We start from the raw sequence: 14,037 nt of genomic DNA, 5'->3' as shown, positions 1-14,037 counted from the left end.
CCAAACCACTTGTGGCCTCAGACATCCCCTCACCGCAATTGAGTTCATCAGACATGTCCCTGCAGTCGGGTCGCCGGTCACAGCGATACTCCAGGGCCACACACTCATTGTAGCTGTGGCAGGCAAACTCAGCCTCCGTGCAGGCTCTTGGGAACTGGGGCACTGCAGGTGGAAGGAAGCAGACTGGAGTCAGAGGTGGCAGGAGGGAGGTGCGGGAAGCTGTAGGGAACGCAGAGGTGCTGCAGGGCTGGAGCGGGCTTCAGGACCCTTTGTCAGGCAGCTTGGTTTCTGGCAGGCACAGTGAGGGCAACGAGCACATACTAGACACACCCACAGCACGCGTGGGGCATGGGACAAGTGGCAGTGGCCTCCCCCGTCTCTAACACAGACCCCACAGGCAGTTGACATGCCACACGCATGCAACCAGCACACCACACACATGCAGGCCACAGCCTGGCCCAGTGAGGACAAAGAAGGAGGGAAGAGAGTGCCCAGTTGTCTTGGGCTGTGCTCAGTCAGCCATCTCACCCACACCCTTCTTTCCCCTCCATCTCTTTTTTATTTATTTTTATTTTTTTGAAACAGAGTCTCGCTCTGTCACCCAGGCTGGAGTGCAGTGGCACGATCTCGGCTCACTGCAAGCTCTGCCTCCTGGGTTCATGCCATTCTCCAGCCTCAGCCTCCCAAGTAGCTGGGACAACAGGCACCCGCCACCACGCCCAGCTAATTTTTTGTATTTTTAGTAGACGGGGTTTCACCGTGTTAGCCAGAATGGTCTCGATCTCCTGACCTCGTGATCCACCCGCCTTGGCCTCCCAAAGTGCTGGGATTACAGGTGTGAGCCACCGCACCTGGCCCATCCTTTAAAAAAAAATTTTTTTTCTCTCTTTTTTATTTTTTTAGAGACAGGGTCTTGCTATGTTGCCCAAGCTGGTCTGGAACTCCTTGCCTCAAGCAATCCTCCCGTCTTGGCCTCCCAAAGTGCTAGGGTTACAGGCGTGAGCCCCCGCGCCCGGCCTCCTCTCCAACCTTAACTTCTCTAGGAACCTGGCTGGGCCTGGGCCTGGCTTACACTCTCACCTGGTGTCACTGCGACCGCCACAGCGGCCGGCGGGGGTGGGGGGGTCTGTGCTGGAAAGGAAGATGTGGTCAGTGGCTGTTCCACCTGGGAGCCGGGAGCTGAGGGCTGCAGGGCTGGGCCAGGCCATTCCACCACCCCTAGCCAGGAGGACTCATTGAAAAGTGAGAGAGGAGGGCTGGACCCCCAGCAGTCTTTAGACCTGGGCCTGATGATGCAGAAGAGCAAGCTTGATCTCGGGGTGCAATAATTAAGGGTTTTTGTTTGTTTGTTTTGTTTTAGAGGCAGGGTTTTGCTCTGTCACCCAGGCTGGGGTACAGTGGCATGATCCTAGCTCACTGCAGCCTCAAACTGCTGGGCTCCTGCCTCAGCCTCCTGAGTAGCTAGGACTACAGGCGTGCACCACCACGCTTGGCTTAATTGAGGTGCAGAACAAGGGAGGTGGTGGTTTCACTATTTTTTCCTCATTGGGCTAGGGTGGAGTTTGTTCCATTCTGAGTTCCACTGAGTCAGGGTCTTCCCAGAGAGAGGGAACCGAGATGGAGACAGGGCTGAGAACCACAGCCTGTGAGGGATGAACTAGGGCTGTTCGGTCTAGAGAAAAAAAAACCCAAAAAACTCAGGAGGTTAAAACAGGAGACCAAGGGCACAGCAGAAGGAAATCTGGGCTGACCCAGAGTACAAAGGTCAGGATTCTGCACCTAACAGCTGTGTGGTTCGGACCAGTTTCCTAGTCTCTCTGTGCCTCAGTTTCTCCTGCTTCTCTCATCACAGGTTCTGGCAAGACTGTCATAGACACCGAGTTTGTTTGAAATCCTCGCCTTTTCACTATCTGCCTATCTGATTCTGGACAAATTCAGATTTTCCTTTCTGGGCCTCAGTTCCCTCATCTCTGAAACAGGAGGAATAACATCTCCTTCAAAGGAATTGCTGTGAAGACTGACCCGGAGGCCGGAAATAAAGGCAGTCAGGGCTCAGTAAACAGTTGCTGGTTATTATTAAGTACTTATGTGTTTTGGACTTGTACGTACAGGATAAATAAAGGCCTGACTACCTATTGTCAATGTGCAGAGGTCTAGAAGGAAGGAGCAGAACTTGGGTCTAATGGGCATGTGCTAGAGGAAACAGTCTGCACTCTACCAAGCCCAGACTGTATAAGGATCGATGGGGCAGACTCAGGAGGGTAGTGAGCTCCCTGTTTCTAGTGGTGTGCAAGCCCAAGTTGGGAGCCCATGGTGGAGACACTGAAAGGGGACCCCACGAGTCTGGAGGAGGCAACCCCAGACACCAGGATAGGCTCACCTGTGCCCAGGCGTCGGAACTGGAATCCCCGGGGAGAGGTGATGTAGGAGGCCATGGAGCCACTGGAGATGACCCTGAGCAGCACCTCCTGAATCTGAGCCCCGTCTGCATTCCCTTCCGAGCCCACATCCAGCTCCACAAAAACCCAGCCATCCAGCTCCCTGGGGATGGAGATGGGCAGGAGACGAGGGTCAGAGAGACGCCTGTGTTCTCAGCTACTCCATGAGGCTCCTGCCCTGACGCTCAGGCCCTGTTCCAGGACAGCCTGTACCCAAAGAAGGGCAACTAAAGGTCCCAATGATCCCCCCACCAATTCCTGAATTTCCACCCATAGCGACTCATCCCATAGACCTTTCTGCGGTGCCAGGCTTCCTTCTCATCCTCAGCAGCCCCCTCCAGGTTACCCACTCAAGTCCCCCAGCAACCCCCAGGGGGCCCCTTCTCACTTGATGAACACCACACTGACAACCTGGTCTCCGGGAATTTTCAAGTACTCCGACTCCAGCTGGGGAGGGACACAGTGCCATCAGCCCCAGAGGCCTTCACCCCATCCTCGGTCCTGCCCCACCACACCCACGAGCTTCCCGAACCCCCTTCACCTCACCGTGTCTACCACAGCCTCGGACACCTCTCGGAATTCTCTGGAGCCTGCATCCTCCAGCTGAGGGCTGTACTCGATGGAGCGAGTGAAATTCACCAGGGCTCGGAAATAAACTGGAAAATCAAAGGAGGATCATTTTGAGAGCCCCAGCCTGGCATGTAGTGGCCTTAGGCAGTTGGAGCATTCAGACAGAGTTGGGGGGATAGCCCCGGGAGGCCTCCCTTAAGACTGACACCTGTGTGCCCACAGCTATGCCCAGCACTGCCTGTAGGTATACATGCTCAAGGGTCAATGTCAAAGCCCCAACTTGACTGAGGGGCTTTAACTAACAGGGGAAATGGCCTGATCCAGAAACCACGTGCGAGTGCAGAAGAGGAGACCCCCGCAGTTCAGAGGAAGGCTGGATAAGAAGGGGTGGCTCCCAGAGGGGGCTGGCCTGGCACAGGGATTACCTGTGTGTGAATGGGAAAGGCTCTGCCAGCCTTCCTTGGCCAGTTCCTAGTCATTCCTCAGGACCTGGCTCAGCCATTGTCTCCTGATCTTCCTGATCTGCCCTGGCTGGGGTAGAGACCGCTCCCCTGGGCTCTCACTGTACCCTGCTTTCCCTAGCAGACCACCTTCCACCGTGTACTGTGTAGATTCTGCCAGGTTTCACATCACAGTAACAATCGTGAGTTCTAAGGCCAGCCACGCCTCAGGCACTGACCTCGGCTCTGAGTTTCTGTTTCCTAATGGGGATATTGACTGCATGCACCACCTGCGTGGCTGCGAGGAGTGCATGATGCTGTGTTCACATGCACCAGGCCGTTATACTCAGATGCAGTGCCTGGCACACAGCAAAGCACCTGAGAATCAAAGCTGCTGTCATCCTCTCTACCACTCTAAGCTTGATGAGGGGGAACCTGGGATTTCACTCACGACCTCATCCCTAGTGCTTGCCGAGTGCCTGGCACACAGCGAGTTCCTCGAAAGTGATGGCTGAACAAATTCATCTCAGACTGGCGTGAACATACACATGCATCTGTTGTTTTTTTTTAGGCAGGGTCTTGCTCTGTCACCCAGGCTGGAGTGCGGTAGCACAATCACAGCTCACGGCAGCCTCAACCTACAAGGCTCAAGCTATCCTCCCACTGCAGCCTCCTGAGTAGCTGGGATTACAGGTGCATGCCACCAAGCCCGTCTAATTTTTTGACTTTTGATAGAGATGGGGTCTTGCTATGTTGCCCAGGCTGGTCTCAAACTCCTGCGCTCAAGCCATCCTTTCGCTATGGCCTCCCAAAGTACATCTATCGTTTCTTAAGCACCTACTATATACTAGACATTTTATACTCATTACGTTTCACAATGTTTGTGAATTCATGTATGTGATAAATATGAATGAATAAGAGTGACAAATGAGTCATATACAAGCTAAGCATCCCTAATCCAAAAATCTGAAATCCGGTGTGTAGGTGGCAGAGCAGGGAGTGGCACTGTCTGTGCTACTGCCAGGCCCATCCTCCTCCCGCTTTACTCTGTCTGTCAGGCCTGCAGGTGCATAGGATGTTCTTGCTCTGTGGCTCGGGTGAAGAAAGCCCTGGCGCTGCCTGCCCTGAACCGCTGGGCCGGGCTCCTGGGTGCCGGGTGGGCGGGGCTCTGTGGGCTGGAGTGTGGGGGCCATGGCTCAGCTACAGAGGCCCCTTGTGAGCCGGCACAGAGGCCCATTGAGAGTCCCCCCACCCAAGCCCCTGGCCTCAGCCCCATGGCCCAGAGCGGGTGAGGAGGCCGGGCCTCTGCCCAGGAATGTGTCCGCTCCTGGGGAAGGGGGCTGGAGCTCCACAAAGCCCCTTTCTACTAGGGCCTGGGAAGGGCACAGGACCTCCAGCCTGACCCCACCCCCCTTCGTTCTTTGAGACCAAGGGCAGGTCCAGGCGAACACCCTCCGTCTGCCACCCTGCAGCTGGTGCCTGAGCATTGGGGCAGAAGGTGAGCCACCTCTGTTTTAAGAACCAGCCCCCGGGCTGGGCACGGTGGCTCACGCCTGTAATCCCAGCACTTTGAGAGGCCAAGGCGGGCAGATCACTTGAGGTCAGGAGTTCGAGACCAGCCTGGCCGACATGGTGAAAATACAAAAATTAACCAGGCGTGGTAGTGCGTGCCTGTAATCCCAGCTACTCAGGAGGCCGAGGCAGGAGGACTGCTTGAACCAGGGAGGCAGAGGTTGCAGTGAGCCGCGATTGTGCCACTGCACTGCCTTCCAGCCTGGGTGACAGAGTGAGACTCCATCCAAAAAAAAAAAAAAAAAAGAACCAGCCTCCAGAGCCAAGGACATTGGTACAGCCAGCAGGGGCGAGGCTGCCTTGGAATAGGGGTGCTCACTGGCCAGTCCTCTCCTTCCTCTTACCCTATCTGGTGAGTTCCCTTGGAGCCAGAGGCTGTGAGAGGGAGGCAGCTGCTCTGCACTCAGGGTGGAAGTGGGAGCTGCACTCCTGACCAGCCCTGGCCCCAGAGGAGGCTACTCACCAACTCCTGATTCCCATCCCTGCCCAACAGAACTCCCTGCAACACACCCAGGCCCCTGAACTCCAGTCCTGGGTCCCCGTGGATCCCTCGGGTGGGCCCAGGATTGGCCTGTGCAGGAGTGGCCTCTGGAATGCAGGGCCTGGTTCCCTGCAGGGCTGTTGCACCCAACTCTGCCCGACCGACACTCCATGGGGAAGAACGCCAGGGTCCCAGCCCACTGCATTTTAGATCTGTAGACCCAGGGTGGGCCTGGCTGTGTCCTGGGCAGGGGCAGTGGCTGGCCTGGCCCCTGGACTCTGCAGGGAGGTGCCTCTGAGCCACTTGTGTGACTCGTAGCAAAGTGCAGGTTGGGGAGGAAGAGAATAGGGAGAAAGGAGAGAAAAGGAAGAGTGGGGAGAGAGGATGGGGAGGGAGGCAGAGGGAGAGCAGCACTCCCACCTGGCCCAGGCCTGGGTCACTTACTGAGAGGGGACTCCTCATCAGGCTCGGAGACCATCATGCCAGCCACGGGCGGGCGGCCCAGGGGCGGCCCTGAGCCTGCAGAGTAGAAACACAGAAGGAGGCAAGCAAGGGAGACGAGACAGAGAGAAGCAGAGAGAGGCAGAGACAATGAAAGAGAGAGGGAGACACAAAGAGACAGAAAGACAGAGACAGAGACACAGAAAGTGAGGGTGGGGAGAATGACAGAGAAAAAGCAAGACAAAGGTGAAGAAAAAGGCAGTGGGGAAAAAAAAAAGAAAAGAACAGACAGAGGGGAGAGAGGGAAAGACAGGGGGCGACAGAGGCAGAGATGGTGAGCCAGAGAGAGGGAGAAGAACAGGATGAGGCAGAGGGAGGAGGTGCAGAGACAGACACCCAAGGAGTGGGGAAGAGGGCCCAGGACAGGGCGGACAGGGGACACACACAGACATGCAGACAAGGGTCAGAGTAGGACACACGGGCATGGGGGAAGACAGAAAGAGACAGGTCAGAAGATGGAAAGAAACTGGGGGAGGAGAGGTGGGAAGGGGTCCTAGGGAGGGGAGGCTATCAGGGATGGGTGTTGACACACAGGGGGCTGGAGCTGAGCCAGAGAGCCACAGCCATACCCAGGGGGAGGAGGGGAAGAGCCATCTCAAGGGCTGGAGTCCAGGGTCTGGGACTGGGCCAGAGCCTAGGCATGGCCCCATGACGGTCAGGATGGCCCTGGCTCATGGGCGCAGTGGGGGCGCCGCCCTTGGTCAAGGCTGAGCGGGCACCCTGGGACCCCGGGATCAGGAAGTCATACCTGCTGCCTCCCTGACTGCCATTCAGCCCAGCTGCCTGGACCTGCCCCAAGGGCAGCTGGCAGGAGCCAGGGTTTGGGCCTGGAGGGTGTGAGGCCCCACCTATTTCCACTTGTGAGGAAAGGCACCTACCCTGGTCTTGGGCCCCTCCAGCTGTTGTGCCCTGTTCCCCACCTCTTCCCCTCTGGCCTCGCCTGCCCTCACAGCTGCTTCTCAGGGAGGGCAGGTGGGCTGGCCAGGACTGCCCAGCTGGGGGAGGGGCTGGAGATGGTTCATGAATGGACAGGGTGGACTCAGAGGCAAGCCCGGCTTGGCCAGAGGCAGCTCCAGGGACACATTAGCATAGGCCACTGCAGGATGGGACATGGTTTGTGTGCCTGGAGCCCACCTGACACTCCCTCTCCCAAGCCCCGCCCAGTTCCCAGGCATCCTGCAGCCTCGTGGAGACCTACACGAGGAAAACCTTCAGGCGGAGCCCAAGTCCAGGCTCTGGGAGGTCACAGTCAGGACCAGGTTACCCAGGGACCCACCCTCCTGTCTACACTGACCCAGTTAGGATGCCACCCGCTGGCATTTGAAGGCCCCTGATATGTCAGCTAAAGGGAGGTGACTCCACCCCTGAAGTAGGCCCAGGCCAGATTCGGCCAAGGCCTACCTAGGGTGAAGGCAGTCCTGGATACCACGGGGTGGCCCAGTGGTTGGTCTGACCTAAGCACCTGCTCCATCCTTGGCCCTGGTCATAGACTGTCCCAGGAGCTGCCTCCCAGAGAGGGCGGTAGGAACCATAAAGAGCCACAGGGCCTTGTCCTGGGGTAGGTCCTTCTCCACCCAGTATCCCAGAGTGGAAGGAAGTGGGGACTATGAGCCCCCATCCCAGTGCTGGGCCAGTCTGACCAGGGTGGGGGCTGACTCTCCTCCCTCCAAGAGCCCAGTCTTGCCTCCCTAAGCTGGGAACCCTTGCTTCCCAGCAGGTGACTCGCTGTCACTGAGAAGCAGCCCAGGAATCTGCATTTCTCACAAGCTCCTGGAAGTTCTAAAGCACACTCCTGAATGCACATCCCATGGGCACAGCCTAGAAGTCCACAGGCCAGCACTTAGGAGGCAGGGTTCTCTCCCAAGCCTAGGGTCAGGCTCGCTCTGAGCCCTGCCCGCCCTGCTGGATGCCTGAACGCCAGATTCCACAGAGCCCCTCTGCTCTGCTTGTCTTTGCCTGGGACCCCCAGCTCTGTGCCACCAGGAGAGCTCTGGGGAAGGACTCAACAGTTGAGCTGCCCTGGGAGGTGAGAACATTGCTTTGAATGTGGAATAGCTGACTGGCTCTCAGCCCCCAGCAGAACTGGGCTTTACCTGCCCATTGCCCTGATACCTGTGCCTGTGGCATGGGCAAGCACAGGACCTGGCCACACCAGCCTTGCAGGGACCTCCCAATCAGTCTGCACAACTGTCACTCCGCAGGTTAAGAGATCACCCCCACTTCTCCTTGCTTTGTACCCCAGGGGCAGGCCCAAGGAGCCCTCGAGGCCCTCAGCCCAGGAGACTGGCTCTGGGGCTTCCCTGGGGGGCAGGAGGGAGACCTGCGGGAGGCCCGCAGCAACTTACCCATCTGGAAGTCCCCGCTGCCCAGGTCCCCACTGCCCAGGTCGTCTATAAGCAAAAAAGAGACGTAATCAGCAACAACAAATATTTGTTGAATACTTACTGTGTGTCAGGCACTGTTCTGGGCACCTAGCATACAGTGGGGCAGGGTTGAGGAAGCACAGAATGGTCGATCACCCTCCTCCCCGATGCCTAGGGAGGGGGCCTGTGAAAGCTTGGAAGCCTCCATCACAGAGCGTGTGGGCCAGCTGGGCTCGATGGCTCAAGCACTTTGGGAGGCTGAGGCGGGTGGATCACTTGAGGTTAGGAGTTCAAGACCAGCCTGGCCAACATGGTGAAACCCCGTCTCTACTAAAAATACAAAAATTAGCCGGGTGTGGTGCCACCCGCCTGTAGTCCCACCTACTCAGGAGGCTGACGTAGAATTGCTTGAACCCCGGAGGCAAAGGCTGCAGTGAGCTGAGATTGCACCACTGCACTCCAGCCTGGGCGGCAGACTGAGACTCCATCTCAAAAAACAAAACAAAACAAAACAAAAAATAAAATAAAATAAAATAAAAGAGAGAGAGAGAGAAAGAAGATGTGGGCTGATGCCCCAAACTCCAGGGACTCAAATTATCTGTCCAGTGGCTGGGGTGGGAAGGGGCAGATCAGACTAGCCTCCAGGTGAGAACAAGGAGGTGGGGTACAGGATGCGTGATCGTCCTGCACGCTGCATTGCCAGCCATCTGCCTGGTAGGTCCTGACAGTCCCAGGCTGTAGAATGATGACCAGCCCAGGGCCACACAGGTTGTAAGTGGAGGATGCTGGGGTCATGGGGACCAGGGCTCAGGACACACACAGCCCATCTCTTGAGGAACCACCTTGTGGAACTTCATGGGGCCTCTTTAAAGACCAGTGGGAAGAAGCAGAGTCTCACCCCCCACCCCTCTGCTCCCAGCCTCGGATCCTTGGCTCACCTCCGGAGGTGCTGTCAGCCAGCATGTCCTCATCATCAGAAAGGTACGAATGTGTCCAGCGCATTTGGCTTGCTGTGACGGTCTCCGTGTCCTCAGGCAGAGATAAGCCATCGTACGCGCTCAGCCCGTGGGTCACCTGTAAGTGAACGACAGAGCCGATTGAGTCACTCTGTCCAGCTCCCACTGAGCCCCACGGTCCTTCCCCTCACTTCCAGGGGGACCCAGAGTCCCACCCCCAGGCCCCCTAGTGGTTAAATTTGACTTAGTATGGCTCAGTGAGCCAGGCTGGGGCTGAACTCGTTTTTGACTCAGTTTCCTCAAGCCCCATTAGCCCCTGGAGGCTTCAGAGCCCAAGCCTGTAAATTCTGAATGAATCCTCAAATAAAACAGACAATAAAATGTAAATCACTTTAGTAAGTAAAGACTCCTTTTCCTTGGGAGAAGGCAAGGGACACCCAGGACATGAGTGAGTGGATGGGGGGATGCGGGCGGGTAAAGGGGTGACCTCAGCCAGCGCAGATCGGGGGCACAGGCAGGTGGAAGGATGGCCAGGGTCAGCATGGGTGGGGACACAGGCAGAAGTCGAGGGCGAGCTGCTCAAAGCTGTTGCCTCCCCAGGCAGCTCCTCCCCAGGCTGTTTGGCTCCTCTTCCTGCCTCCCTCTGGCCTGCCCGTCTCCAGGCCGCAGGGAACACATTCCACTGTGTTGGAGAATTAGCTTTGGCACACGCAGCCACACTGACAGGCTCATCTCTGCGCCCAGCAGCGTGGAGGCAGAGCCCAGCATCTGGGCTGAATGGGGACAGGCGTGGTGTCAACTCCACGTGACCTCAGGCTGCTGCTGAGCCCAGGATAAGCTCTACCTTGGGGCCTGTGCTATGTGGGCCGGAGCAGAAGGGCCCCAGCGGCCGTAACACCTGCCTTCTCAGGTGTGGGTCCGGGCAATGAGTGCCTCTTTCCCCCTAGACAAGATCCGGATGTTTCCAAAGCAGTTTTACCAAATAACTTAGAGGAAAACAAACCCAGGGGAGCCCAAGGGAACCCCGGGAACCCCGTGGCCCACAAGTGTGCAGATTCATGATGGCTGGACCCCAGATTCTATAAACACAAGTATGCACAGACTGGTAATGGCCTGGCCTGAGGGCCTCAGGCCCTGCCCTGGCCTTAAGCCAGAAGGAAATGGTCTTGCTTTTGAAAACCAAACCCACAAGGGGTAGACAAGGCAGTGAGGTCCAAGCCAGAGCAAAGGCCAAAGAGGAGAAAAAAACAAAGAGCTAGCCAGGTCCCCTTCCCTCCCCAACCCCACAGCTCCCACAGTCCATGTCCCTCACGCCTCTGGCATTTCTCACGCCGGGCCCTCTGCTGGAATGCCCTTCCTCTCTTTGTTTCTCAGGCGAACTCCAATGTATCCTCCGAAATCAGCTTAAATACCACCTCCTCCACCTACTCAGGAATAAGGAGGAACAAACGACTGATTGATACGCGTGGATCTGATAGAAGCCAGACACAAAAGACTACAAACTATATGATTCCATTTATATGAACCCTTGGGGGTGAAAGTCTAATCCATAGTGACAGAAAGATCAGTAGTCACTTGGGACCAAGGGCAGGCTGGGGGTGGCTGGGAAGGGGGCACAAGAGAACCTTCTAGGGTGATGGTTCACTGGACGTACACATCTCATTACTGACTGCACCCTGAAAATGGGTATATTTTGTTGTGTGTATTTATGCCTCAATAAGGATGATGGGAAACTCTCTTTGTCCTAACTCCTTGCTGTTCACAGTGACCTCAACCCCCAGTCTGGTTCTGGGCCCTCCTGGGCTCACAAGGTTATTGTCTGTACCTCCATTGGAACGGAAGCACCTTGAAGGCAAGGGCTGTGATGAATTCATCCCCACCTTCTCTGCACCCTGTGCTCAATAAATACTTGAATGAATCAATGAATAAATGAATGGACAAAAATGTCATCACCTACGCATTTCAGTCACTCCTTGAAGCTGACTTGCTTTGGGGAGGCACTACCTACCTCTGGGCAATCTAAAAGCATCTCCTGTCTTAGGCTGTGAGTTCCCTGGATGGGGGAGTGGCTGGGTGCCATTTGTTCATCTGCATTGTCCACATCTTATTCCTGCTTTGGCCTAGAGCCCTTGCCCCCAACAATCCACCGGCAAACATTGCCTCCTGTTCCTTCTCCTCTCCCTGCCCTCTCCCTGTGCATAAGCACCCATCCCTGTCCTCCTGAGTGCTGGCCTGTGGACTTCTAGGCTGTGTCAGTGGGATGTGCATTCAGGAGTGTGCTTTAGAACCTCCGGGAGCTGGTGAGAAATGCAGATTCCTGGGCTCCCTCTCAGAGACAGTGAGTCAGGTTCTTCCATCCCAGAAGGGTGGTTATAATTTTGCATGTCCAGGGGATTCCCACAGCCACTGGTTAAGACCCATAAGACCAGCCCCTGCCAGGGGTTCTGCCTCCTTCCCTGGGTGGGGTACAGGGCAGTGTTCCCTCTGGCTGGAGCAGGCCTGACTGACCCAACACGGGCATGAGGCTGGGGCTGGTGCAGGGGCACTGACTCTGGATAGAGGAGATTGGAGGGGTCCTCCCAACCTGGTGGGGGGCTCCGTCAATGCCAATCCCCCTCCCATTGCAACCAAGGTTATGGAGGGCATGCCTGGAGCACTGAGACTCCCGGCATCTCCTAGACACTGCCGTCTAGAAAGGCAAACCGAGTGGTGAGTCATGTGCAAGGTCCACAGCTTTTCCCAGGGAGCAGGGAGCTGGTCAGGAGGTGGTGGCAGGGGTGGCCTTGGGACCAGACAGGAAATAGCAAAGTGAGATTCAACATGGAAAGAAAGCCAGGAACACACATCTGCAGGGAGAGGGGAAAGAGAGGCCAGAGCACGTCGGGACTTGGACAGAAGGACCCCACACTCCACCAAAGGACCCCAGAGCACGGACCCCTCCATCTGCCAGTCTGCTCTTGCTTGCAGCCCCCACCCCAGGGTCTGAGGATCCAGGGTCAGATCAGGGCCCATAGCAAGGAATAAGTCAGCAAGAGCAGAGGCTTCATCTGTAAAAAGCTAAAGATCAAAAGGTTCCAGCAGCTGTATTTCACATCTGGGAGAGGAGATGGAACCAGACAGGAAAGAGGCTCCCAGAAAGAGCCAAAAGGAACCTGAGACTTGACCATAGAAGGACCTTGGACCCAGAACGAGAAAGTCCAGGATCTGCTTGAGGAATAATAACAGCTAACATTTATTGAGCACTTACTAGGCACCAGGCACTTCTAAATCAGGTTATAGGTCTTATGGAGTTCCACTGAGAAGGGGGGCAAAGAGAGCAGAGAAAGGTTATCTGTTGAAACTGGCATGTGGCAGGGCTGAGATTTGAACCCTGGTGGTCGGGCTCCAATACCTAAGCAGCTGCCACTGTGCTATCCCACCTCTGTGACTGGGGTGTGCAATGAGGCAGATACGAGATCACTGGGAGTCACTCTTGCAAAGCCTCTCTGCCACACTGCACGTCACTTTGTAATGCATTTCCTCAGCCTAGTATCACCTGAGTTGACAGTGACCCTTGGAGGTGGCTGAGGAGGTATGAATGCTCCCCTTTCCCAGTGAGTCCCGGGAGACACATCTGCCCAGATCGCAGGTGAGGAGCTGGCATCCCACCCCAAGCCTTCTGCTCACCAGGAAATGAGGCAGGGCTGGACCTCTGGGTTGACCATGAGGCCTAAGCAGACAGCAATATCAGGGAGCCCAGGGTTGGCCAGTCCCTATCCCCAACCTGACCAGCTCTCAGGACGGCCCCATGGGATGCCTGAGCTGGCAGTAGCCTGGGGCCATGCAGCATGTGCCTCAGGTCCCAAGGAGGGCCATTAGCAGCTCCAAGGTCAGAGGCAGAAATAGAACCCAGGTTTCCTGCCCTCCAGCCCGTCTCCGGCTGTGAGGGAGCCCGGCTTCCTCCCAGAGGAACCCAGCACTTCAGACATGTGTTGGAGCCAGATGGGGAGCCGGAGAGGAGGGGTCTAGGGGGCAGACCTCAGCCAGAAAGGAAGGAGCTAAGCAGAGAGGGGGATTTTCCAGACCCTCCAGTTCCTGGTTGGGCGGGTGCAGGCAGCTGACTCTACCGGGCCCAGGCCAGAGAACTGTTCTAACAGGCTGAGGACAATTGCTTAGGGCCGGGATGCAGGCAGGGCGGCCCCCAGTGGGCAGGCATTCCTTGAACACAGGCGGGACTGTAGGCGAAGGCTTCTGGGAGGCACCTAATCCCAGAGGTGGGCTATGTCCAGGCCCTCCTAGTGAGAACGAGGGTCACATGGAACTCCAGGTCCAAGTTGTGTCCTTGGGGACAATGAATGCAGGCTGGATCCTCCTCTCCTGGCCTGGGTGAGGATAAAGAGGCAGACAAGGCTGGCTAGGAAAGGACTCAGCACTGAGGAGAAAACCACAAGAGTGGGGCACAGAGCGGAGAGAAGGTAGGGGAGGTACAGATACGGAGAGCTGGTACAGATTACTTGAGGCCAGGAGTTCGAGACCAGCCTGGCCAACATGGCGAAACCCCGTCTCTACTAAAAATACAAAAATTAGCCCGGCGTGGTGGTGCATGCCTATAGTCCCAACTACTCAGGAGGCTGAGGTAGGAGAATTGCTTGAACCCGGGAGGCAGAGGTTGCAGTGAACCGAGATCACACCACTGCACTCCAGCCTGGGCGACAGAGCAAGACTCTCAAAAAAAAG

General features: G+C 56.4%; 1 protein-coding gene across 1 annotated transcript in view; it reads right to left on the bottom strand.

Moving 5' to 3' along the window:
• Window positions 1–14,037, bottom strand: part of HSPG2 (heparan sulfate proteoglycan 2) — a 142,339-nt gene that overhangs the window by 68,411 nt on the left and 59,891 nt on the right. Inside the window, exons 7-12 of the mRNA XM_011990146.1 lie at window positions 9,304–9,439; window positions 8,348–8,392; window positions 2,985–3,094; window positions 2,827–2,885; window positions 2,381–2,541; window positions 34–162 (exon numbers count right to left, since the gene is read on the bottom strand). Coding sequence (XP_011845536.1) covers window positions 34–162; window positions 2,381–2,541; window positions 2,827–2,885; window positions 2,985–3,094; window positions 8,348–8,392; window positions 9,304–9,439 — 640 coding nt within the window. The remainder of the gene's footprint in view (window positions 1–33; window positions 163–2,380; window positions 2,542–2,826; window positions 2,886–2,984; window positions 3,095–8,347; window positions 8,393–9,303; window positions 9,440–14,037) is intronic.

Source organism: Mandrillus leucophaeus, unplaced genomic scaffold (genome assembly GCF_000951045.1).
Source record: "Mandrillus leucophaeus isolate KB7577 unplaced genomic scaffold, Mleu.le_1.0 Scaffold370, whole genome shotgun sequence".
NCBI classification, from domain to species: Eukaryota; Metazoa; Chordata; class Mammalia; order Primates; family Cercopithecidae; genus Mandrillus; species Mandrillus leucophaeus.
The sequence above is the reverse complement of the archived record's forward strand: the minus strand, read 5'-3'. Positions and strand labels throughout refer to the sequence as shown.